Source organism: Diachasma alloeum, unplaced genomic scaffold (assembly GCF_001412515.2).
Source record: "Diachasma alloeum isolate Michigan unplaced genomic scaffold, Dall2.0 Dall_scaffold_00302, whole genome shotgun sequence".
Lineage (NCBI taxonomy): Eukaryota > Metazoa > Arthropoda > Insecta > Hymenoptera > Braconidae > Diachasma > Diachasma alloeum.
The window spans coordinates 440,267-464,203 of record NW_021680441.1 but is presented as its reverse complement, the minus strand read 5'-3'; the positions used below and the strand labels follow the sequence as shown (position 1 = coordinate 464,203).

General features: G+C 41.4%; 4 protein-coding genes across 4 annotated transcripts in view; 1 reads left to right on the top strand and 3 right to left on the bottom strand.

The window, feature by feature from the left end:
* Positions 1 to 7: 7 nt before the first annotated feature.
* On the bottom strand, positions 8 to 3,942 carry LOC107039662 (jerky protein homolog-like). The gene is made up of 2 exons (XM_015259413.1): positions 2,649 to 3,942; positions 8 to 1,467 (listed from the first exon to the last, which is right to left on the bottom strand). Exons 1-2 carry the CDS (start codon positions 3,894 to 3,896, stop codon positions 883 to 885), a joined length of 1,833 nt encoding a protein of 610 aa, XP_015114899.1. The 5' UTR covers positions 3,897 to 3,942; the 3' UTR covers positions 8 to 882.
* A 1,602-nt stretch (positions 3,943 to 5,544) lies between these two features.
* On the top strand, positions 5,545 to 12,730 carry LOC107039653 (centrosomal protein of 162 kDa). Its single transcript, XM_015259401.1, has 4 exons — positions 5,545 to 5,731; positions 6,898 to 7,167; positions 7,238 to 7,337; positions 7,758 to 12,730. The coding sequence occupies exons 1-4, from the start codon at positions 5,693 to 5,695 to the stop codon at positions 11,567 to 11,569; spliced, it is 4,221 nt and encodes a 1,406-aa protein (XP_015114887.1). The 5' UTR covers positions 5,545 to 5,692; the 3' UTR covers positions 11,570 to 12,730.
* A 447-nt stretch (positions 12,731 to 13,177) lies between these two features.
* On the bottom strand, positions 13,178 to 17,587 carry LOC107039651 (apical junction molecule). Its single transcript, XM_015259399.1, has 4 exons — positions 17,496 to 17,587; positions 15,817 to 15,995; positions 13,584 to 15,590; positions 13,178 to 13,509 (listed from the first exon to the last, which is right to left on the bottom strand). Exons 2-4 carry the CDS (start codon positions 15,978 to 15,980, stop codon positions 13,470 to 13,472), a joined length of 2,211 nt encoding a protein of 736 aa, XP_015114885.1. The 5' UTR covers positions 15,981 to 15,995; positions 17,496 to 17,587; the 3' UTR covers positions 13,178 to 13,469.
* A 1,320-nt stretch (positions 17,588 to 18,907) lies between these two features.
* The window catches only part of LOC107039650 (MOXD1 homolog 1), a 19,415-nt gene continuing 14,385 nt past the window's right edge, over positions 18,908 to 23,937 (bottom strand). Inside the window, exons 3-9 of the mRNA XM_015259398.2 lie at positions 23,494 to 23,667; positions 23,325 to 23,411; positions 23,056 to 23,245; positions 22,321 to 22,586; positions 21,026 to 21,444; positions 19,783 to 20,113; positions 18,908 to 19,540 (exon numbers count right to left, since the gene is read on the bottom strand). Of these exons, the coding sequence (XP_015114884.1) occupies positions 19,388 to 19,540; positions 19,783 to 20,113; positions 21,026 to 21,444; positions 22,321 to 22,586; positions 23,056 to 23,245; positions 23,325 to 23,411; positions 23,494 to 23,667 (1,620 nt within the window). The 3' untranslated portion in view covers positions 18,908 to 19,387. The remainder of the gene's footprint in view (positions 19,541 to 19,782; positions 20,114 to 21,025; positions 21,445 to 22,320; positions 22,587 to 23,055; positions 23,246 to 23,324; positions 23,412 to 23,493; positions 23,668 to 23,937) is intronic.

The window sequence follows — 23,937 nt, the reverse complement described above, 5'->3', positions numbered from 1 at the left end:
AAACTATCCCAAAGACTCACGAAAAAGAGCTTTAGTTTTGGAATGCTTTTGGAGTGCATTACGTAATGGCTCAATCATCAAAAATGAATGAAGTTTGATGACAGATGTTAAAAAATTCTAACGTCTCTAATTCTTTTTTCAGCGCGTTATCCGTAAAATAGTATTTTACGGACATTTCCTATTCGTCAAACGCCATTACGTCATCAGGCGATTTTCGTCGCATTATTGACATTGTAATTGGGAAATTAGACCGGATTATAAATAAAACACCTCAATTCAATCAAACAGTAGAAAATCATTTCATTTAATGATTGAAACTTGTCTATGATCTTACAAGCTATTTGATAATACTATTTTATTGTAGAATGAGACACTTTCCACCTTCACATCTCAACATTTTCATAATGCTCTTACATTTCTTTCTCTTCATTTTTAATTTCTCAATTCTCTCTCCTCAACGATTATGAGAACAGAAACCATTATTCAAGGGTTACATTTATACACGTTGAATTCACAGCCCTCATCCTCGCCAATAGCAAAATCGAAAAAAAAAACGGTGGAGGTTCATGCACTGACAGCAGTCATAGCACTGCCAGTGCGCTGGCTTGTGCCTCAGTCTATTTTGGCTTTTCAAAAAAAAAACACTAGCATTTTTAATCAAACTGTACAAAATCGTCGATTTAATGAATAAAACTTGTCCATGATCTTACAAACTATTGAATAATACTATTTACAGTGGAATGAGGCAGGTTCCACCTCCCCATCTCATTTTTTTCCTAAAAATCCTCAATTATTTTCGCTTCGTCTCTAATTTCTCGATTTTCGCCCCTCAAAAATTATAGGAACCAAAGCCATTCTTCATCGTTGATAAATATCGCTTGATTACCTCTCATACATTGTGAATTCACAGTCCTCGTCATCGGCGATAGCAACAAAATCAAATGGCAGAGGTTCAGGTACTGGGGCAGAAGCCACAGGAGCTAGGATGTTTTTCTCAGTCTTCATGATGTCACGAATGGCGATCAGTGACAATCGCTGCTCCCTCGAGTAATGTGAATTTGACGAGCAGTATTCAATGACTTTCTTCAGACTGGCTTGCGCCTCTGCGAGGGTCGTTTTTGTCTCCCCGAGGGGATCGACTGCTGCAGTCTCAATCTGCTGATTCGCCTCGTTCTCCTCCATGATAATTTGCACGATCTCGTTCTCGTCCAGGCACTCGTCCTCGGTGAGCTTCGTTGCTGGGTGCAGCCAATTCTCAATGTCGACGACGCTGATGCTTCGGTACGCGTTCGTTCTGTTCAGTGTCTCGCAGAATTCACGCATCAGGGCTATTTCATTCTGGTGGAACAGCCCAGTGGAGCTGTCCGCTGTCTCACATTCTTCTACTTTCACTTGGACTTCCTGTGCATTCTCGTCGAGGTCTACGTGATGTTGGGGAGGATTAGCGCCTGAAATTTGGGGCCAGAGCTGAAATTAAATAAATATGAATTACTTATTTCGAAAGTTATATGACAAATTTTGGGGGAGAATATTTTCTTTGGAATTAGGCTTATTTCGTTTTGTAGGTAATTTTCTTTTGAAAGAAGTTCGTAATAAAAAATAGCAATTCTCTCAAATAATCAAATATTCTACGGACTTTTGATGTTACAAATTTCTTGGAATTTTAGTGGTTGTTAAATGACAAGCTGCAGATTCGCTATGTTGAATGGATTTGAAATTTTCTGCTTTTTCAGAACCGGAGAATTTTGGTAATTTTTCTTTCGATTGATTTTATTAATATAAAATTGATTGCTTGGTAAAATTTTTTAAAGACACTAGCTTTTTTTTTGGAAAACAAATCACTCAGAATTTAAAAAATGTTGCAATTTTCATGATTTCTCCATAAGAAATCTATTAAAAAAATATAGTTGTTTTCAAAATATAAATTCAAAGAAGCTGGATTATCCGTTTAATTTTCCAAATTCTTCTCACGCAATTCATGACTTGTTGTGACTTTAAATTCAATTGACCATGAATTCAACAAAATTCAATTTTCTGTTGAATTCTCCAACCCATGGCGATGATTAAACATCACATTCAATAGAATATTCAATACATTGAAAAATCAAAGCAACAGTTCCCTGAATTCTCACAATTTTCAATAATTTTCATTATGATAAAAACCTGAAAATGATAATTTCCGTGAATATTCCAGGAATTAACGAATTTTCCAGTAAGAAAATTCACGGGAATTCGATGTAGGGGAGGATGGGGTAAAACGGACACTAGACTTTTTAAAAATTATTCATAACTCAGAAAAAAAATTATCAATTGAGCTCAGTGTAGGCTCATCACAAAGAGAAAGAGTTGTTCTATGTATTAAAAAAAAATTACCAAATTTGATCAACATTTCAACCCCTCATTATCATTAAAAATAAAGTCAAAAGTGTCCGTTTTACCCCAACCTCCCCTAAATCAGTCATCGATTAAAATTAGAAGTTTTTCTACCACTGCAGTCCCCAGAGAACTAAAGCTACCTGACAAAAAACGAGAAAACGCTACCAATCTCACCAAGACTCTCCACCAAAAATCCCCAAAACTGAAGCTCTGGATCATAATCCAACCCCCACCGCCCCCCAAAATGGAATTCCTGCACCCAACCGACTCACCGGTTTCCAAGACTTGAGAATCGTCTCATTGGACAGTTGACTCCAGCTGTTAGAAGCCCAGAAGATGACCTCCTTGATGGTAAGATTCTTCATAGCCTCATCCAAAGAACCCCCAGCATTAACACTCCCCATAATAAACTTCATAAGCTGCTGTCGATAGGACACCTTAAGATTCCTCATCCAGCCCTGATCAAAAGTTTGCAGCATGGCCGTAGTATCAGGAGGTAGGAACTCCACCCTGACCTCCTGGCTCTTCATCTCCTGAGGCAACGAGAGCCAATTATCCATGAACAAAACAGCCTTGGGAGGGATGCCCCTGGAGACCAAGAACTCCTTAACAGTGGGGCAAAACTCCTGGTTGAACCAATCTCTGAAGATTCCCCCAGTGACGTAGGAGCTCATCTGATTCCTGTAGCAAACAGGAAGTTTCATGATGTCCTTAATAGCCCTCGGCTTGGGGAACTTGCCCACAATCACCAGAGGAAACTTGCAGGTGCCCGAGGCATTGCTGCAGGCCATCAGGGTGATCCTCTCCTTCAGCTGCTTCTGCGGATGGCCCTCAGGGGCCCATTTCACATTCATCACGAGCTCCGGCAGTTGCCGATAGTTCAAGCCAATCATATCGCAGAAGAACACCTGACCCGGCATCAGTCCCTCCGCCTCGATCATCCCAGCGAACTTGGCTCTATACTTGTCCGCAATCGTCTCGTCCGCCAATGGGCGATCGGCGCTCGATGTGGCGCTAGTTGTGGCGTTCTGCGTCGTAAACTTCACGCCGTAACGCCTCTGCCATTTTGACAGCCATCCCTGACTCGCTGCGAACTTCTGCGCAATTCCCAGCTGATTGCGGAAGAGAAGCGCCTGAATCTGGGCGCTAGATCCTGTGAAGGTGCATCCTGCTGCACTTCGCTCTCTGTGCCACAGCCACATGGCTCTGTCTATCAACTCGTGCACTGGCTTTTTTAGTCTTTTAACCGCCGTTGGCATCACTCCGTTGTGCTCAGACGCCCATTTCTCCAGGGCCTTCTCGTTCTTTATCCAACCGTTGACTGTCGACAAATGGACACCGAACTCCTTCGCGATTATGTGGCGAGGGCAGCCCTGCTTCATCTTTTGCAGGGCTTTCAGTTTGTCGTGCACGTGAACCTCCACTGAATTTTTTCGACGCTTTTTCGCGGGAGGTGATGGCTTTGGGGATTCAGGGGAAGGGGGTGGAGATGATGAGGGAGGTATGTCGGAGTCGGACATGTTGCGGTTAGGTTTCACGGAGCGAAACTCAACGAGACTGCGGGCTGGTCAGGGGAGTCGAGCGCCACTGCTGCGCACGCCCGCGCGCATGGCGTTGTACGACAGTGGGGTTGCCTGGTAGTGCGCGACGGAGAGAGGACATGTATTACAGAGACCGGGGAATGGAGGGGGAGGAGGGGGTCGCGGGGTTGGACTTAGAGAATTTTTTTTCAATTACGATGTTTCAAGGTTTTTGGAGATTTTGGTTTTTTGCGGAGGAGGATGAAGGGTTTCTAATAAATTACGAGATCTGTGCGCGCGCTCATCTATTCGTTGTGGAAATTAAGGAATCGAATTTGTTAAAGTTTATATATTCTTGGTGTTTTGTAGATATTGATAATGACTTGAAGAGGATTGAGAGAATGAAGAGTGAAACATCAATGAATAATTTTTAATCTTCGATTAATTCTGTTTTTTACTTTTTAAAATCATCTGATTAAAGCTGTAACTGTTGAAGAATGGGGGAGGGTGATTAGTTCATTTCGTAGGAAACTGAAAAAATTTCTCGACGTCTTCGGAAAATTTCACAGGTTTCCAGATAACCGGAGATCTTCAAGGTTTTTCTCGAATTATTTCGGAAACTGGAGAATTTTCATGAATTTTGTAGAGTTTGGAATTTATGTAGGGGAGGGTAGGGTAAAATGGACACTTTTGACTTTTTAAAAAATATCCATAACTCAGAAACAGATTTATCAATTGAGCTCACTCTCAGCTCCTCACAAAGAGGAATCATTGTTTTTCAATTGAAAAATAAAATTATTCCATTTCATAAATAATTCAACACGTCATGAATATTTTAAAAAAAGTCCAAAGTGTCCGTTTTACCCTACCCTCCCCTATGAAAATCTGAGAAGCAAGAATTGATCATTTTTGCGTGTGAGAAATATGAAAAAATTGACATTTGAGAAGTGAAGAATAACTTGTGAGTTAAAAAAATTTAGAAATACTATTTTTTTTCTCATGATCAACAATCAGGCCATTTAGATATATTTTGATATAAACTTCACACATGAAAAAATTAAAAATATGACGCAGAGCAAATTTTTGATTACCAAATTGATGATTACCTTTCAAAAGATCGCCGTCATTTCTAAATGCACCGTATAAAACCTTTTCTCGTTTCTAGTAGCTCATTTACTTCTCCACTGGCTGATTCAACTTGTTATATTAAGGGAGAGTGGGGTAAAACGGCCCCTTTGACTTTTTCTGTTATACTCATAACTCAGGAACAAATTCATTAATTGAGATCAGTCTAGGCTCATTTTAAACAGGAAGAAGTGAAGTTTCCATGGAAAAAAAATATTCCATTTTATTTAAAACTGAATGAGCTGTTAATATTTTTCAAAAAATCAAAAGGGGCCGTTTTACCCCACTCTCCCCTGCTCCTGCCCGACGGCCACTTCGATTCAGTTATAGTAATTCCGCTTGAAATGAGAATAATCCCGCCATCTCTCACCGTCCCGCTGCACTAAAAATGTCGACTGGTAAGACATTTCCTGAAGATATCTCCAATACCGAGTCCTTTTTAACCACCTGATGAGAATCTCCCTATCCGGGAATGTGTCCACAAATAATTTAGTTCCCTAGAACGTGTCCAAAAAGGAATGTCTCCACGACCTCCCCCCCGCGCGCCCGACCCAGTGGTTCTTCGCAGAAAAAAACAAACAAATAAAGTGATGTCAAACGACGCCGTAATAATGATCCTGCGGTCATTCACTCCCAATTTTTTGCACAAATAATTGAGCCGAAGTGCTAAAATGACGGAAGATAATGAGGATACGGCACTGGCCGAAGATGTGAGTACTCAGAAATTAAGATTTCTATATAACCTCAATGAACTGTGAAATCAATCGTTCCGAGAGCTGTCGAAATTTCAATTGTCGATAATGTGTTGCTAGTGGTTTTTCCTAAAAAAGAATTGACCTTCAGAAATGTTTTTAAAGTGATAAAAGCCGATCCAGGGGGTTCGGAGGGAACATTTTTACATAACTCATTGTCTATTTTTACTTCATTATTAAAGATGGAAAATTGAGTAGTAGAAATGCTGAAGGTGTTGTAAAAAATCTCAACTTGACACTGAGAGAGAAAAACAAACACGTCAAACAAGTTTTGTTTGGGCCAACAAAATCGCTAGTTGAAAATTGCTAAAAAAGAATTTGTTTGGTTCGAATTTGAAAGTCTCAAACATGAATAATTGTTCTGCTTTTGACAGCAACGAAATATTTGGCTCAAGAGGCTCAAGAGGCGGATTCAGGATGAAAACATCTCTATAGAGGAAAATTTATCAACTAATATTTTATCCCCAAGTTACAAGATTGCTATCATATCATTTTTATTGTTTCATTTAAGGGTTCATTTGTTGTCTGTGATTATTAGACAGCCGAAATGAAAAACTACTATCCCTTGTTTCGCATAAAACAAAGATTTTTCGGGAGCAAAATACGTTTGGGAGTATCGAATAACGAAGGAGTAGTGCTAGAAATGACATTTCTTGCGTGTACAGAGAATAAAATTTTTTGTGAACTACTAGGGGAGGTTGGGGTAAAATGGACACTTTTGACTTTTTTTAAAATGTTAATGACGGGCTGAAATTTTGATAAAATTTAATAATTTTTTATCCACTGCAAAGAGCAATTCTTTCCCTTTGTGATGAGCCTAAACTGAGCTGAATTGATAAATTTGTTTCTGAGTTATGAGTAATTAAAACAAAAGTCTAAAGTGTCCATTTTACCCCAGTCTCCCCTAAATCTATTTTTGCGACAAACATTTTTCATTCCGGCGCACTCTCTACATGTTTGGCACCAAAAATCCTCTTCGATAATTTTCAAATGTTCAGCACGAAGTTTTTCATTCTTGATAATTTGAAATTTGCGATTTATTCGGTTCAAATAAGATTTCTTTGAGAACATGTGTTTTTTATCACAATTTCGTTCGTGTGATCGACAGTTGAATTTAATTTTAGGGGACAATCAGCGAGGAAGAGTCTATGCCGTCATCCATCAGTCGTAGTCTGGGCGAATGCTCAGTTCGTCTGAAGGAAATTCCAAAACCTCCTGAGGATATTAATCCAGTATCCGGTCGATCAGAGGATGGGGGAAAAAAATGGTGGTTGAAACGTCCAGAAACTCGACTTGGGTCCTCGTCGTCCAGAAAATCAGAGGCCAAGTCGATTCACTCGCCAGAAGGCACTTCGTCCATGCGAGAGTTCCTGGAGAAAGAAAAATATTGCAGGGTAATGCCTCGATTTTGTTTCGAATTTAAGGATGGAAATAGAAAGAGTATTGATTTGTTTTTGGTTGCAGGTGATGCATAAGGAGGAGGCAGACGGGAGGGACAAAGATGATACTCTCTGTGATATTTTGGCGTCTACTGCATTCGATAAATATCCTGAAGATTTCGAGAGTACGTATCGCACAGTTTTTTTTCATCATGTTTTCATTGAATTAGTTGGAGTGGTTGAATCGACTTAGGAGGCAATTTCATACACTGAGAAACCAAAATTCTAGTTTGTAGAAAAAATATCGGAATTTCGTAGGAATAATCGAAATTTTTTTTTCATTTTTCCACTATTGGAGAAATATTTTGGAAAAAGGTCGTATGTTTAAAAAAAAATTGTCCTCAAAAGTTGGGATTTGTTTCTGACAGAATCGAGAATACATTTTAACCATTTTAAGAATAATTTTTGCGCCCATTTTACACGAATGGCGCAAATTTTTATATTTAACAAAATAAAATTGACTCATTTTACCAATAAAATTCTCAATTTCCAAAATTCTTCCTTTTCACCGAAGTGAAAAATGAATATCCTGTCACATTTTCCAGACGCAACTGACGAAGACATCGGCAGTTTCCTCGAAGAGATGAGTAAAATAGCGGGTGCGTTGTCCCCAAATTCTGCTCCGGAGCGCACGAAGTCCCTGACCTCTTCGAAAAACCACACCGAAGAGGAGAAGTCAGTGGAAGAGCTCCTGCAAGAAGCTGAAAAATTAGTCCGTGAAAACGTAAGCCTATCAAAAAGTTCCTCTCGCTCCGAAACCCTGATGCCGTCTCCCGAAAATTCAAAAGCCTCCAAAGCTCGTGCCAAAAGACTCGAAGACGATATTTTCAATTTCATTCAGCAACAAGTTCACAAAGAGAGTGAAAAGATGCGAAAGAGTCCGCGGAGCGAGAGACAGCGGCCCTCGAGCCCGGAAATTCGCGTAACCTACGAGGCCCCAAATTCCCTGAAACCCCCAACACCCCTAGAACTCCAGAAGAAACACTTCGAAGATCAAAAAGTCGAGGTGTCGAGTAGTTCCGATCTCGACGATCCCATAGAGCGTCACTCCAATTCCGAAGACCTCAAGTCCTTAAAAAAGTCCCAGGAAGACAAAGTCAATCTCCAAAAAGAGATAACCGACGTCGACAAAGACTTTTTCGATGACTTGTTGAAAAAGTCAAAGGAGAAAATGGAGGGAGGACTTTCCGGCAGCTCGAGCTTTGGTCAGGAGGACTTCTCCCATTTCCTAAAAATCCTCCAGGGAAAGTCTGACCTCGAGGGCTCGAAAAATTTCTCCCACCAGATTGACCCCATCGCGAGCCCCCCAACCGATCCAAAAAGCTCCATCTTCCCTGAGAAAGAGATCACAGAGATCTTAAAAAAGGAGCTGACAAAAGTTCAGAGGCCAAAAAATTCCCACGAAATTGTTGATTCCGACTCCAGCGCCAGCAACGAGCGCTCCGGCAAGTCCCGAGAGTCAGTATCAACAAGAGGTAGTGCATTGTCCAGAAACTCTAGTCGAGACAGAGCGACCAAAGCAGAAATCCGAAAAGTCCCCAATTCCGAGACTGAACTGTACACAGTTGGCCTCACCCCCAGACTCGAGCTGTTTGCCGACGCGATTCCAAAATTAATGGCGGAAAAATCGGTGGAGATTGCCCAGAAGAATTCACCGCAGATCACCCCCCGAAATTCCCGCGAAACTCCTGGCGATGAGGAGAGAGATCGCGAGATTTTCGGGACGATTTCCCTGAACTTGAGCTCGAAAGCCGAGGTCGGTAGCTCGTCGAGAGGGTCCAAACCTCCGAAGCCTCCAGACAGGAAGTTTCCAGGTCGTTGGGGGCCCCTGGGGCCCTCGCGAAGTTACGACCAACTCCCACACCCGATGACGTCCTTCCGATCCTCCCTGGACGACGTGAGGAACCCCAAACCCCCCGAGAACCTCAAAAAACCCCCCCTCGGCTCTAGAACTGTCACTAAAAATCCGAAAATCCCTTCGAGGCCCCTCCAGACGTCCTCCTCCAAGGTCAAACTATCGTTGAAACCCACCGTTCAGAAGCAGCCCCTGACAACCCGCGGTAGAACCCCCGAGACGATGATAAAGCGCACGCTGGCTGGCGGTGACAATCGTCGAAACTTCTCAAAGAGCGATTACGAGGCGCTTTACCTCGAGGAGAAACACAAAACAGCTCTCATGCGCGATCAGATCGAAGCCGAGGCGAAATTGTACAAACAACAGATTCACGGTATGCGAGAGTCCTTCGAGGAAGAGCTTTTCATCCTGAAAAAGCAGAACATCATTCTGACAGCTAAAGTTGATGAGCTGACCTTGAAAGAAGCGACCGAGAGGCGAACGGAAATTCCGGGCTCGAGAACGGAGACGAGGGTTAACTTGTTGGAGAAGGAACTGGAGCGACAGGAAAGCTTGATAAGAACTTATGAGACTGAGAACAAGAGGCTAATGGTGGAGACGAAGCGTCAACAAGAGGAGATCAAGAATCTTGAGCAGAGGCAGAGGTTTAAGGACACTCCAGTGACTTCGGGTGAAGTTGAGAAGCTCAATGACACCATCAAGGACCTTCGGGAGGAGATTCTAAAGCTCAATTTGGAAGCTTCGGATCTTCGTCAGAAGAACTCGGATTTGGTTCTCAAGCATGACGATGTGGTACAGCAGAACAGTCTCCTTCAGGACGAGCTTACCCTGTTCAAGGAGCAATTGAAGTCCAAGGATAAGTTCATAACTGATAGACTTCAATCAATGAGAACCGAGGAGATGGAGACTCGAAGGAAAATGGAGGAGATGAGGGTTGAGCTTTCATCGAAGACTGAGAAGCTAAGACTAACGAATGCTGAATTTGAAGAGTTCCAGCGGGCGATAACACCCCTAGAGAAGGAGCTTTTGGAGCTCCGAGTTAAAGAGCAAAGCTTGCAGGAGAAGCTCCAACTGTCGAGAAGTCACGTGGAACGTGAGAAAGTCCTGACTCAAAAGCTCAAGGACCAAGTGATTCTAGACAACAAGAAGATCCTCGATTTGAATCGCCAAGTTCGGGAGATGGAGCGAATTCTGAAGCGCAAGAATCCGGATTCTGTGTCTGCTTTGATTCTCACTGCAAAGTCCGATCACGAGCGCATAAATTTGGAAAAAATTAAGCTCTTGGAGGACAGGATTGCGTCGCTAGAGGGCGAACTGCGCGCCAAGGAAGAAATTGGTCAAGAGAAGCTGTCAGATTTACAGCAGAAGTTCGCGGAAATGAAGGATAAGTACTCGTCGCAAGTGTCTGAGTTGGAGGAGAAGCTCCGAGAGGCTGCATCGAAGCCCCAGAAGAGTCACGTCAACACTTGCACGCAGACAATGGCAAAAATCACGGAGAACAAGAGTGTCGAAGCGAAACGAGATGACGAGAGGCTTCAAAAATTTTCGGACAAGGAGATGAGGAACGGAAAGCCGAACTTGAAGTCTCAGAATCCTAAAGAGGACGCACACTTGATCGCCACAATAAGAGGTCTGAAGCTCGAGCTTGCGAACAAAGACAAGAGTGTGCAAAAATTCACGAAAGATGTGCAAGAGCTTCAGAAGACCAATCGCCGTCTGCAGAAGGAGCGAGAGAGACTGTTGAATGATCGTCGAAGCTTTCGCCCGGGGGACACGGAGAAGCTCAGGGGCACGAGGCCGGAGACAAGTGATCAAAATTCAAACGTCTGCCTAAACGGCCATTTGTCGAATGGACAGAAGTTCTCGGGATCCTCTCAAAAGCTTTATGATCCACTTCAGTTTTCGGAGAATGGCGAAAGCTCGGTTGTCAAACGATTGACGGGTGAGAACGAAATATTGAAGGAGGAGTTGAGCAAAATGAATAAGGATTATATGACGCTGAAGAACAAAAGACTGCACGATTTGAATTTACTCCAGGAGGAGCACGAGCGAGAGGTAGCATCGCTTGTTAAGGAGTACAGCGTCAAATTTGGCGATTCAAAAGTCGTTAAACTTCAGGGTCAAATCAACACTCAGATCGCGATAATTTCGCACTTGAAGGAGCAGATTGACAAACTCCAGGATTACAAGGAGCAAGTGATTGTTCTTAAGGTTGAGCGGGAGCATCTCGAGAGTAAAGTGAAAATTTTAAATGAGAAGGTGAAGTACCTGTCGACACCGGGGACTGAGCAGTTGCAGTTACTGCAGGACAAAATTACAATTCTTCAGCAGAGGCATGAGAGCCGGGAGATGACTCTCCAGAATTTGGTGAGAGATTTGCTGAGGAATAGGACGCTGTGTCGTGATTGTAAAGGGGAGAAGGGAAAGAGTAAGCAGCTTTGTTATTTTCGACAAGAGTTGGATCATATTTTGGGAATGCTGCAGGAAATTGCCAATGTTTAGATGAGTACCTTTTTCATTTTTGTGATATGGTGTTCTTGACGCGTTTGAATATCGGCTATGTATGTGCAGTCTTTTTTTAAACGATATTTTACAGTGGATTTTTCATTCCGAGGGTTTTTAAGCCTGCGAAAGAATCTTTCTGCCTTTTGATCTTGTCTGAATGGCAGGGCTGGCGGAATATCAGTGGTGATATGGAAATTGGGAGGAAAATTCGATGTTGAGAGTTTAATTTCATAAGTTAAATGAGAATAATAATATTTCGAGATTTCATTGTCAAGAGTCAGGTGAGGTAAATCTAATTGTTGAATTCCATGAAGCGATTGTGAAGTCGGTAATCAGGAAACATCAATAGGAATGGGTTAAATGCATCGTTGATCTCAAATTTTGACTTTAAACTTTTCGATTTTGATGTTTGACACTCGTGATATTGGACACTCTCAAAAAATTCGAATGTTACCCCAAATACTCCTGCTCCGGTGGCCCTGCGAAATATTGAACATTCCCAATGAGATTGATTTTTACAAATAGCCAAAAAATAATGCTACTGATGTCCAATCGATACTCCTGAGTAGTTTTCCAAAAACAAATTGCAAGTAATTTTGAATAATGCATATTAGATGATCGATTGGGGTCACTGCCAAAGATAATATTAACCGCTGGAGTTTGACCAAAAACTTTGGCATTTATTTTAATGAATTTGTCTCTCTAAATGTCGCTGAGATCTTGCCAGAGGAAAAGTAATGAACAAATCTTCCATGAATTACAGAACAAAATCTTAAGAAATGTACTAGACATATTTTTTCGCTGAGATGGTTCGCTGTAAATAGATTAAACTGAACTCATTTCGATTATTGGAACTTGTATTCGTGTAGTTAGGTAACATCAACAGATTTTTGTCGTAGGAGACATCACAATCAACGAATTTTTTTTTGTATAGAGTATAATATAATGATTAAAACATGAATACGTAAATCGTATATATCACTCATCACTAATTTATTGACATAAAAGGAAAGAAGAAAAGATCATCTTGAAATAATTCCATTGAGATATTCAGTATTGCACGAGAAATATACTCATTTTTTACATGACACTTTTTAGCTTTAAACTACAAGATAATGTACAAACTCATCTTGAATAAATCAATCTTTTTCGTCCAGATTTCATGAACCAATAATTTTTTTCGATTTTAGAGAGCGTTGTAATTTCTCAGGTTCTCATTGTTGTTGAAACCTACAAAGGTTTCAGTTTTTTTCAAAAATTCTGAAAACATCCGTGCAATAATAATTACGAATTAGTTTTTTTTTAATTCGACTCCTGCACCGCTAATTTCGTCGTGTTTAAAATATAAATTTGCGCCATTCATTCACATGAAAATAGGCAGAAAAATTATCTTCAAAATATTCAAAATGTATTCTCGATTCTTTCAGAAACATTTTCCCGGCTATTTTACATGAATGGTGTAATTTTTCATTTAAAAAATAACGAAATTAGCTGAATTTCAAAAAAATAATTCATAATTATTCAAAAAAAATCTCTCATCTCCACATTTCAGTATTTTTTTTCACCCTCAAGACTTCTTAATAGTCAACCAAATAAAACCACACGTTGCCACGAAAAATACTCTTTATTACATGAATATTTTCAACAACATCAGAGGAATAAGGTAGATAATGAGTCAGCGCACATTGAGTAACAGGTCAATAGATATTCCGCTCTACACTACTCTAAAAATGTCTGTTCTACTCTACTTCTAGCTGTGCAAGGTGCAGACAACTTCTACAAAGCTCTATGTCAAAACTTCACAAGAGGGATTAATTAGTTGCTTGCAGAATGCAATTAAAGATTCATTAATTAGGACTGCCATTCTTAAGTTTCCAGTAGATAATAGTTGATAGTTTTACCATGCGAGAAGACGAGCTGCGTGAGTCAGAGTATTTCTGCAACAAAGTAAACACCTATTGTCATCTGAATCCTAAAGATTACCAAAATAATTGATACATCCATTCCTTACTTGATATATCCATTTTTCTGCTTAAAAAGCGATGCGGTATAAACCGTGCAGAGTGCCAGCACAAAAATCTGTCGCAAAACTTCGTAATTAGTACTGTCTGCTGGATCCTTGCTGTCCATTACAGTAGGTACTGTCGTGAGGTAGATTTGGTTGCGTCTGCTGTGATCAGCATTTCTAAGTTCAGCAGCTCTTGCAATCCGTCTCTCTTTGTCATTTTCCCTGCTATCCTGTCGTGATATTCTGCGCTCGTCTCTCGTCTCACGTTCGACTTGACGACGTTGAGTATCAGAAAGCCGCGAGTTACGCGGGATTTGGGCGGTCTGGCGTAGAGAGTTCACCCAAGACGTCTCCCTCCGCGTGTCTGAGGATTCGGATTGTCTTCCTTCATGGGAACGCGTTCGGCGGGTTGACGGCTGCACTCGGTCTGACTGACGTTGTTGACGCTCTAGAGATTGGACGTGACGGCGTTCGGAGGATCTTCGGTCTTCTGATCGGATATTGGTTCTTTCGCGGACGGAGCTACGGCTCTGAACGCGGTCTGAAGATCGTCGTTCATCGCTCCTTTCGCTCATGACACGTTCCTGGCGCTCTAAAGTCCGGCTCAGACGACGCTCCGTCGATCGGCGGTCATCAGATCGCTCAGTCAATCGTTGAGCGGCAATTCGCTCCCCTGTGAGACGTTCCTGACGCTCTAAATTACGACTTGAGAGACGCTCTGAAGATCGCGGATCCTCCGATCGCACACTAGACCTCCGGACATCCAGCCTTTCCCTCGCGAGACGCTCCTGGCGGTCCAGATTGCGACTCAGAACACGATCGGCAGATTTCCGTTCATCAGATCGCGCGGTCCTTGAAGCGTCAATCCTCCTCAGCTGTTCGCGACGGTTTTGAAGACGTTCTGCCGATCTGCGGTCTTCCGACCGAATGCGGAAATGTTGAGCGTCAATTCTTGAGCCGGCAAGACGCGCTCTGCGCTCTGAATCTCGGCTATCGACGCGTTCCACAGATCTTCGGTTGTCAGATCTGATAGCAGACCTTCGAGCCTCGATCCGCGGTCCCACGGATCGCTCTTGGCGGACTCGACTGCGCGCAGAACGACGTTCATCAGATCGTACGACATCTCTTCGCGATCGGCTAAGGTCTTCAGAATCTTGAATTCGATTTTCCGCAGATCGCTCTCGCTGAACTCGCGAGTCCGCGCGGGATCGCTCCTGGGACCTGACGTTGATCCTTCGTCCAGTCTCTTGACGCCTCTCAGAAGACAGCTCTCTCCTTTCAAGCGATCCGCGGGTGCTGGATCTCGCGACATCTGCGCGTTCCAATCGGTTGTCAGACCTCACGTCGCGGCGCTCTGAACTCCGTCGGCTGGTGATCACCCGACGCTCTCGGGCTTCTACTTCTGGGCTTGTGCGACGTTCCGTCCGCGTCCGCTCGAGGGATTGAACTCTCCTGTCTGGGGAACGAACTCGCCGATCGGCGTCGGCTGATCTGGATCGAGCCATGCGGTCAACGCGCATGTCCACACGTCTCTCCTCATTTTGGCGGTCAGACGATCTCCTTTCCGAAGACCTGCGCTGCAGAAGCCTCGATGGATCGGTTCGACGTTCGCTCGGGCTTTCTCTAATTCGGTTGCTCCTTGAAGTGCGACGATCCAGGGATACCGATCGACGATCGTCGAAGCGGTTGGCAACTTGTCGTCGCTCGGATCTGGTATCTTGTGATCTTGTCAGTCTTTGGTTCTCCTGTGATCGAACGTCTCGGGTGTCGGTTCGATGTACAGCGATGCGGTTGCGCGAATCTCTAATGTCTCGAGCATCTTTTGCCGATCTCTCGAGTACCCTTCGCGATTCACGCTGGGATCGCTCTGGATTTCGAGAAATCGCTAGATGCTCGAGCGATCTAGAGACTCTAGTCATAGTGAGGGGGTCGAATCCTGTGGTAGGTGCCAGGTCGACGGCAGAAGGCAATCGGTGAGTGAAGGGGTTGTCATTAGGGCAGGCATCGACTCTGCAATCACAGGAGGATTTACGTGTGACACAATTTTCGAGAAATGACTTCATGACGTGTATGCGTCGTTTGAATGAACAGAACATCGGGTCGTCACAACAAATTTTTTGGCTTGATTATTTAATTTGACTGGTCTGATGGCGCGCTCTCGCGCGCCTCGATCCCCCGAGAATAGACAAAGGAGCCAACAGGATTTCGAGATATTAGTGATATCGATTCTACTCACTCATGCGGAGCAGTATGCTTCAGCTCTGGTCCTGCAAGACTTCCAGCTCTCCCTTCTCGATCTCGAGACACATGTCCAAGTATCAAACAAGCTAATGACACTATCATCAGACCTATGTACTGCCAGGATTTGACCGGCAGCACGTGGTGCCTAGTGCGTCTCATGATCGTGACAGAAACCTGAAAAATTGAACAGACAATCAGCAGCTATTAAAAATCCCGGGCGCTTGCCCGAGGGATTTTTCTGCAAAACTTGGCACGATGGTTTGTTTGCAGGGGAGCTTGAGGGAAATACCGGATTAATTTTTAATCTCGAGGGGTATTTTTCGGATTATTTTTCCCAATTGAATTTTGACCAAGCAGAGTGCAGTGGACAACATCAAGAGCTGAATCAGGGAAGATTTGAAGAAATTATGTTAATAGAATAACCCGATTTCCATAGACTGTCAAATATAAGATTCTATCTGAAATGAGCCGAAAAAATGGAGAGCTACTGCGAAATATTCAGGTAAAAAAATGAAGAACTACTGCGAAATATTCAAAAGCTAGGAGGAAATATCCGAAATAGAACTGCCGGGTAGCTTCAAATACTGCGCTCTGATTGGTCGAAATCCGATTGGGAAAAATAATCAGTAGTAATACCCCAAGAGCTTCAACATTATCGAGTATTTCCCGATAGCTTCGTTGCAAGTAAATGAGGGTGTCAAGTTTTGCAGTTTAAAAAATTCCGAGCGCTTGCCCGAGGGATTTTTCTGCAAAACTTGGCACGATGGTTTGTTTGCAGGGGAGCTTGAGGGAAATACCGGATTAATTTTTAATCTCGAGGGGTATTTTTCGGATTATTTTTCCCAATTGAATTTTGACCAAGCAGAGTGCAGTGGACAACATCAGGAGCTGAATCAGGGAAGATTTGAAGAAATTATGTTAATAGAATAACCCGATTTCCATAGACTGTCAAATATAAGATTCTATCTGAAATGAGCCGAAAAAATGAAGAGCTACTGGGAAATATTCAGGTAAAAAATGAAGAACTACTGCGAAATATTCAAAAGCTAGGAGGAAATATCCGAAATAAAAGTGCCGGGTAGCTTCAAATACTGCGCTCTGATTGGTCGAAATCCGATTGGGAAAAATAATCAGTAGTAATACCCCAAGAGCTTCAACATTATCGAGTATTTCCCGATAGCTTCGTTGCAAGTAAATGAGGGTGTCAAGTTTTGCAGTTTAAAAAATTCCGAGCGCTTGCCCGAGGGATTTTTCTGCAAAACTTGGCACGATGGTTTGTTTGCAGGGGAGCTTGAGGGAAATACCGGATTAATTTTTAATCTCGAGGGGTATTTTTCGGATTATTTTTCCCAATTGAATTTCGACCAAGCAGAGTGCAGTGGACAACATCAGGAGGTGAATCAGGGAAGATTTGAAGAAATTATGTTAATAGAATAACCCGATTTCCATAGACTGTCAAATATAAGATTCTATCTGAAATGAGCCGAAAAAATGAAGAGCTACTGGGAAATATTCAGGTAAAAAATGAAGAACTACTGCGAAATATTCAAAAGCTAGGAGGAAATATCCGAAATAAAACTGCCGGGTAGCTTCAAATACTGCGCTCTGATTGGTCGAAATCCGATTGGGAAAAATAATCTGAAGAATTTATATTAGACAGATTTTTTCACTCACCTCGGCAACAACTTAGGAACTTCTACTCGGGTTGCTGTGGGAAACTTGAGAATTCTCCGACGGCGTGAGATAGTTGTGCACTTCCCGGCGTCTCCAGCAACTCTGGTACTGGATCCTCTCGTCGACGCTCGTTTTATACATCCTGGGGTGAACCGGGGATAATTCGATTCTAGTGCAATCTGTGGTTATCAGCGGTAGCCACATGGGCTCCTTCCCGGTCTGACGTGGGTTACCCTCCCCGGTAAATTTGACGCGTAGGGGTGTGTAATGTCCTGAAGGTTGAACAGAAAAAGTGTAGAACCGCACGTAACTCTTTGAATGGAACGTTCAACTGAGTGGAAAATTAAACTGTAACTGAGTCGTTCGTGATAACACTCGGGGGTTATTTTTAGTTGGTTCAAGGGCTGAGGGAAATTCAAGTTTTTTGTTATTCTTTTGCGATTATTGAGCAACTGGTCTTCTGTCCGTTTGTCCGACTTCGAAGATGACGGCGATAGCAACAATTGTTGTTTTGATTTATTTGAAAATTTATGAAAATTTCGTATTTTTTGAAAATCAGAATTCCGGAGATGTCCTCGCACATGGCTTAAAATGTTTGTTTTAATGCCATTAAGTCGAAGTTAAGGGATGATTACGATAGCTTCATTGGACGATTTGATTTTTATGATGATTGTTGAAAATTTCGAATTTTTCACGAATTCCCCTGAAACTGAGCTTTCTGACGGTTTCTTTAAATGTGATGTTTCAAATTCATTCATGTAAGTATAAATAAAATTTTTCTGTTAACATTTTATCGAAGGGATGAGGGGAGAGATAGAATCGAAAAAAGACAATCGGTTGTATAGAACAAAGGGATAATAAGAATAATCATGATGATGATTCGGAATCATATTGGTAATTGACTAGCAAAAAGAAACTACACTGAGAGGAAAACGACAAAGTTCTCAAATAAGTCTTACTTGTGCCAAGAAAATAGTTTTTTGAAAATTATTAAAAAAGGATTTTTTTGTGCCAAACATGCAGAGAGTGCACCGGAATGAAAAATTTTTGTCGCAAAAATAGATTTAGTAGTTCAAAAAAATTGCATTCTCTGTACACGCAAGAAATGTCATTTCTAGCACTACTCCTTCGTTATTCGATACTCCCATACGTATTTTGCTCCCGAAAAATCTTTGTTATCCGCCTCTTGAGCCAAATATTTCGTTGCTGTCGAACGCAGAACAATTATTCATGTTTGAGACTTTCAAATTCGAACCAAACAAATTCTTTTTTGGCAATTTTCAACTAGCAATTTTGTTGGCCCAAGCAAGACTCGTTTGTTTTGCTCTCAGTGTATGCAATTTCCCACTCGTATGTCGATTAGAATGACCCATTTTTGGATGAGGATTGACGAAAATAAGACACTACTCAGCTGGTGAATGATTTCTTTATACACAAATAGAAAAAAAACATGCGTTACAAAAAGCTCTCATTTTTCAACTCATTAAAAATTATAAAATACATCTTATAAATATTATGTACACATTGTTGTCAATTAATTTTTTCTTCATTATATTATCTCGTTATATTTCGCCTGGTTGCGAAATGTTTAGAAAATTTTGGCACCTCGCAAGAGTTCTCATCCCGTTGAAATAAAAAAATTGAATAACGTAATATCAAAATAATCATAACTAGACAAGGAATAGGTATTCTCACTACGTGTGACGATCAGTTTCCAACGATCGTTTGAAGATAACATACGAAAAATGGGATAAAAAATATTCGAAAACAGTACTTCGTAAAATACAAGAAAAATAAATAATTTGAGCCAATTAATACAACATTTTTTGTGATATTTTCCGAATGTACAAGAGAGCTTTGGAGGAGCTCCGAAGCGTATGAGAGTCTTCCTTTCAGCAGAGGAAAATACTCAAAGCAAAAATGTAAAAAGTTGTGAGAGTGTAGAGTGAGATCGCTCCTGATGACATCGTTCTTCTTTCGCGACAGACAGTTTGATTCTTCTCTGGTAATCTTGTGAAGTTTGGAAACATCTGGATATCCGATGGCTGGAAGACAAAACATCATAAATTCACTGAGTCTAAACGAAATTGGTCCCCGTCTTTGCAAGATCGCCCCTCGGAAATAAAAAAAAAATTCTAGGCTTTAGAAAATATTTCCTCTAAAGGAGTTAAGTATATTTTGGATTAAAATTAATCCCACTTTTGATTATTAATTTTATGCGATTTTTTTTAAATTTTTTGCTAAAGCTAATGGACTTTTTTTGTTTGTGCACGAATAAATATCTTACAATAGCCAATTTGTCATCGCGCTTTCTGCAGAAAGTCATGTGTCTGCCGTGATAGAGTCGATTTTCAATGGGCCTCGTGAGCAACTCGTCAGTCCACGCCAACGCCGACATATGTTCCGCCAACGTTCGCCCTCTAAATTCCTTCGGATCCTCAATAACAAGTCTCGCAAAGACATTGTCATCCGTAACCTGTTCTGTGAATTCTTTTATAGCTTTTATCGCTGTCTCTGTTTCTTTTATAATCTCCTCGTCGACTTCTTCACTGGGTCTTGTCGCCGGATAAACCGGAAGTTGCTGTTGAACGATCGTCGGAAGAGTTACTGCCTCAACCCTACGCAGTAAAAGATTCAGGATGAGTTTCGAGGTCCACACCGTTTTTGGTGTGGACGCACGGATTATAATTAAGATATTCCGGTTGAAAAGTCAAAATAATGAAAACAAATTGGAAAATTCATGGGAGAAATTTCTAAGTATCCTGCATCATTGAGAATTTTTGCACATTTTCGTCAGATCTCAGTTTCAAGAAAAAAAATAATGAAATTTTGATGTTTTTGTAACCCCTCCAGCTGTAACCTCCGAGGTTACCCCACTCTCAATTAGGGAAATTTCCATGGCACCCAAAAAAATAATGAACTATTGAGGAAAAACTAGTGGGTGATAAATCAAATCTTTCTTGAGAACAGGTATAAGTTTCAGATTTTTTTCCGATTTCATCAGAAAGTTATTTGAACAAATCATTCGGAAAATTATGAGTTTCGGGGCAATTACGCCCTCACGCGCAGGCGCGTGATTCGAATGTCTGAGCATCATGGGAAAGGTATGGGTGGGACCATGGAACTGAGAGAGAGAAAACACTCGACAGGTTTACCAACTCGAGACGCATTATAATATTACTTCAATAATTAGAATAACATCCAATAAAAATTATTTGACACCCGTAGGTGATGAGAAAAAAATCAATCAATCTGATAAATAAAATCAATATTCAAAAAATGTTGAAATGCACACTTTAATAGTTACTTGAAAATTGGAAAATTTCGTGCTCAGCGATTGAATCAGGGCTCGAGAACAATGAGACTCCCTTCCGTTTCACCCCCGGTGATCTACACACGAAACCCCTTAACACTGAATTTTTTTACTGTGTAAAAACGTAAAAAAAAGTGTTGGAAATGTCGTTTTTGTGAAAATGATTGGAAAAAATTGTCGAACAATTGCCAGATTTTCCCAAAGCAATGATTCTTACCCTGTAGTCAGGAATAACTTCTCCAAATTATCCAGAGTGACTCCTTTGAAGTTGGTGACCCCAAGGGTCTTGAATAGATCGGTAGCCGGAGTCATTGAATAACATCCAGCGAGTTCTGTCCTTGGATAATAAACAACGAAAGATAGACACATTTCTTGGGATGCAGCGTATCCACCCAACGTTGGATTCGGTCGATCATGAGTATCGTAGACGCACTCAGTGACCAGTTGATCGCCTGGAAGGATCTTCACTTCCTCATCGAGGCTGTGCGACTGCTGATAATCGAAATCAAAGTGATTCTCGTGGGCAATGTGTGGAAGCTCTTCGCCGTTACGAATGTGCTTTAAACTCAGCCGACGACCGGCGAGGTGAGAGTGGAGGACCACCGATATCACGTTGACACCATCCTCGGGGAAAAGCTGGAGAGAAATCGTCGTAATTATATGATACGGCTAATGAACCCGTTTATTTCCATCAATAATGGAAATAAACCCTGCCATCTGCCATTTTCAGTCATTTTGCGACAGGTGAGTAGTTAGATGTAACAGTGTGACCGCTAATGTGCCGAACGAAGTTACTTGGGTTAATAATCATCAAACGTCGTAAGTCCAGACTAATATTGATCCTAAAAGCTTCATTTTTTCATATTTTTGCATTCATTTTATCCGCAAGTTCCTATTTCTACAAATATATGGGTGTTCCGCCATTTGGGTTGGGTTCTCATGGCATTTCCAATCGACGGAACACTGATGTTTTCGTTTGGCACGTGCCGAAGTGGTTCAGTCAAAAGTACATAAATAATTGATAAGCTGAAAATATAATGACACTTATGTTTCTATTCCTTGTTAAATTGTTCTGACAAATTCATATACGAAGAAAGTCCAGTTATGTGTTCACGTGATCGACATTACTCATTTTTACGTTTGTTCACTAGTAAGAGTTTCTTTCCATAATAAAATTTGCATCACAATTCCAATTTTCAATTATAATCTGAACTTGTTGACATTTTCCTACAAAAATATCCTTATTACTTCGGGTTCCTGACCTTTCACCGTCTCACAAAGTTCTAATGTTCCGTAATTGGGCGCGCGATGTTCCATATTTGGCAAAAGTGTTCCGTAATAGGTCTTTTGGATTTGAACATAATTCTTCATTTTCCCCGATTATCTCTCATTACGTAATCTTTTTGTTTGTTTGGTGGTGGGGCCCTCTTTCTTATCATTTACCTTCATTCCAAACATTGGACCTTGAGATTAGACTCTTCACGTCTGCAGAAAACCTTCATAAATATTTACCTTATTGGTACAGTCTGGACTACAGTAGCCTGCAGTGGCGTATTCCTTCTGCCTAGGTGGAATTAGATGAAGCGGACTAACAGCCACACCAGCGACAAAAATACCAGCCTCATTTGGTCTCAAGACCGGGGTCAGGTGGAGCCTAATTCCACTGCTATCGATTGCCTTTTGTAAAGTCGGATTGTTATAGTGCACTTCCAACATGTAATAGGAACCCTCTTTGTGCTCAGCTACAGGAATACCGACATGTTCTGCAAACCATTCACCTGACAAAGGGAAAATTAATTTTTCAGTCCAACATTCTGATACTGATCTACAGTAGAGTCATTTCCTTTCATCGTAATCATCTTTTAACTTCGACTTAACGGCATTCAAACAAACATTTTAAGCTATGATTGAATTCATCTGAAGCATGATATTCAAAAATATCCCCAGAATTCTGATTTTCAAAATACGTAACATTTTTGATAATTTTCAAGTAAATCAAAATAACGCTTATTGCTATCATCTTCATTTTCGAACTCGGTCAAAAGGACACCCAAATGAATTTTTTTAGTCATCATTGAATCAATTCAGAACCTTTTTTTGAGTCACCGTGAGACAACCGATTTTCGATAAATTCGAAAATTAAAAAAACTCATCGGTGAATTAAAATTTATCGAGATGTGGAAAATGACGATCATTCCACATCTCTAACCTACACATCTCTCATCGGAGAAAGAGAATTCATCGAACCTTTGCTTCCCCGGGCCCATGCAACAATCGGTTGGATGCATGTTTCCCACTCTCTCGGCATGGTTGGATCATAGCAGTAACTTCCGCTGATTCTCGAATATTTACCGAGCTCTGGAGACGTCGAAGCGCACTCGTAAAGTATCATATGATGGACTAATCCTTCGTTGCCTTTCTCCACCAATGGTTCGTACTAAATTTACATAGCAATAAATAATAATTAATAATCTGAGAGAAAAATGAACATGATTTTAATCTCCATCGGTACGCACCCCTATCATGTGATGCTTCTTATTGAACGGTGGCGCTTTGAATATTTTGCACCAGTAAATTGTATCCTGCTTATCATCGACAGCGAACTGTAATCAAGATTGCAAATGAAGACAGCCTATCTCGGGTTTTTTTTATCGATAATTTCATGAACAGAAATTGATTGCAAACCTGATTCAATTTGACGTCCCAGTGCCTGATATCGGGATTATGCGGCGGTGATGGTTTTGGCGCAGCGCCACGAATTCTCAGGGCCCTTGCACCCTTCCTTTCACCGTGCCAGACTGGTGTGTTCAGTTCTGGATCTGAATCTTGTAAGGCCCAAAGTACCCGCACGTTGTCTTCCTGCGGATAATGAGTAAGGGAAACTCATGAGTTATTGATTGCTTTGCGCTGAGGTTAATGGTAAGGCCCAAAAATTTCCAATCACGAATGAATGGAGATTTGCAATATCCGGGATACGATGGCTCATAACTGGCAATTAAAAAATTGGGTGAATGAAGCAGTTGATGGTCGCTGAAAAATTGAAAGTCCCATAAGGCCCCGTTTGTTCTCTAATTGCGGCATCAACTCGAAGGAAAACAATCAGTAGAACAAAGTGTAGTAGGACACTTG

Coding starts and splice junctions, on each gene's coding strand:
- LOC107039662 (XM_015259413.1), bottom strand. CDS start 3,896: ATGTCCGACTCCGACATACCTCCCTCATCATCTCCACCCCCTTCCCCT. Junction 1,468..2,648: donor TTCTCAAGTCTTGGAAACCG/GTGAGTCGGTTG, acceptor ATTTAATTTCAG/CTCTGGCCCCAAATTTCAGG.
- LOC107039653 (XM_015259401.1), top strand. CDS start 5,693: ATGACGGAAGATAATGAGGATACGGCACTGGCCGAAGAT. Junction 5,732..6,897: donor ATACGGCACTGGCCGAAGAT/GTGAGTACTCAG, acceptor ATTTAATTTTAG/GGGACAATCAGCGAGGAAGA. Junction 7,168..7,237: donor AGAAAGAAAAATATTGCAGG/GTAATGCCTCGA, acceptor TTTTGGTTGCAG/GTGATGCATAAGGAGGAGGC.
- LOC107039651 (XM_015259399.1), bottom strand. CDS start 15,980: ATGAGACGCACTAGGCACCACGTGCTGCCGGTCAAATCCTGGCAGTAC. Junction 15,591..15,816: donor AAGCATACTGCTCCGCATGA/GTGAGTAGAATC, acceptor CTGTGATTGCAG/AGTCGATGCCTGCCCTAATG. Junction 13,510..13,583: donor CAGAAAAATGGATATATCAA/GTAAGGAATGGA, acceptor ACTTTGTTGCAG/AAATACTCTGACTCACGCAG.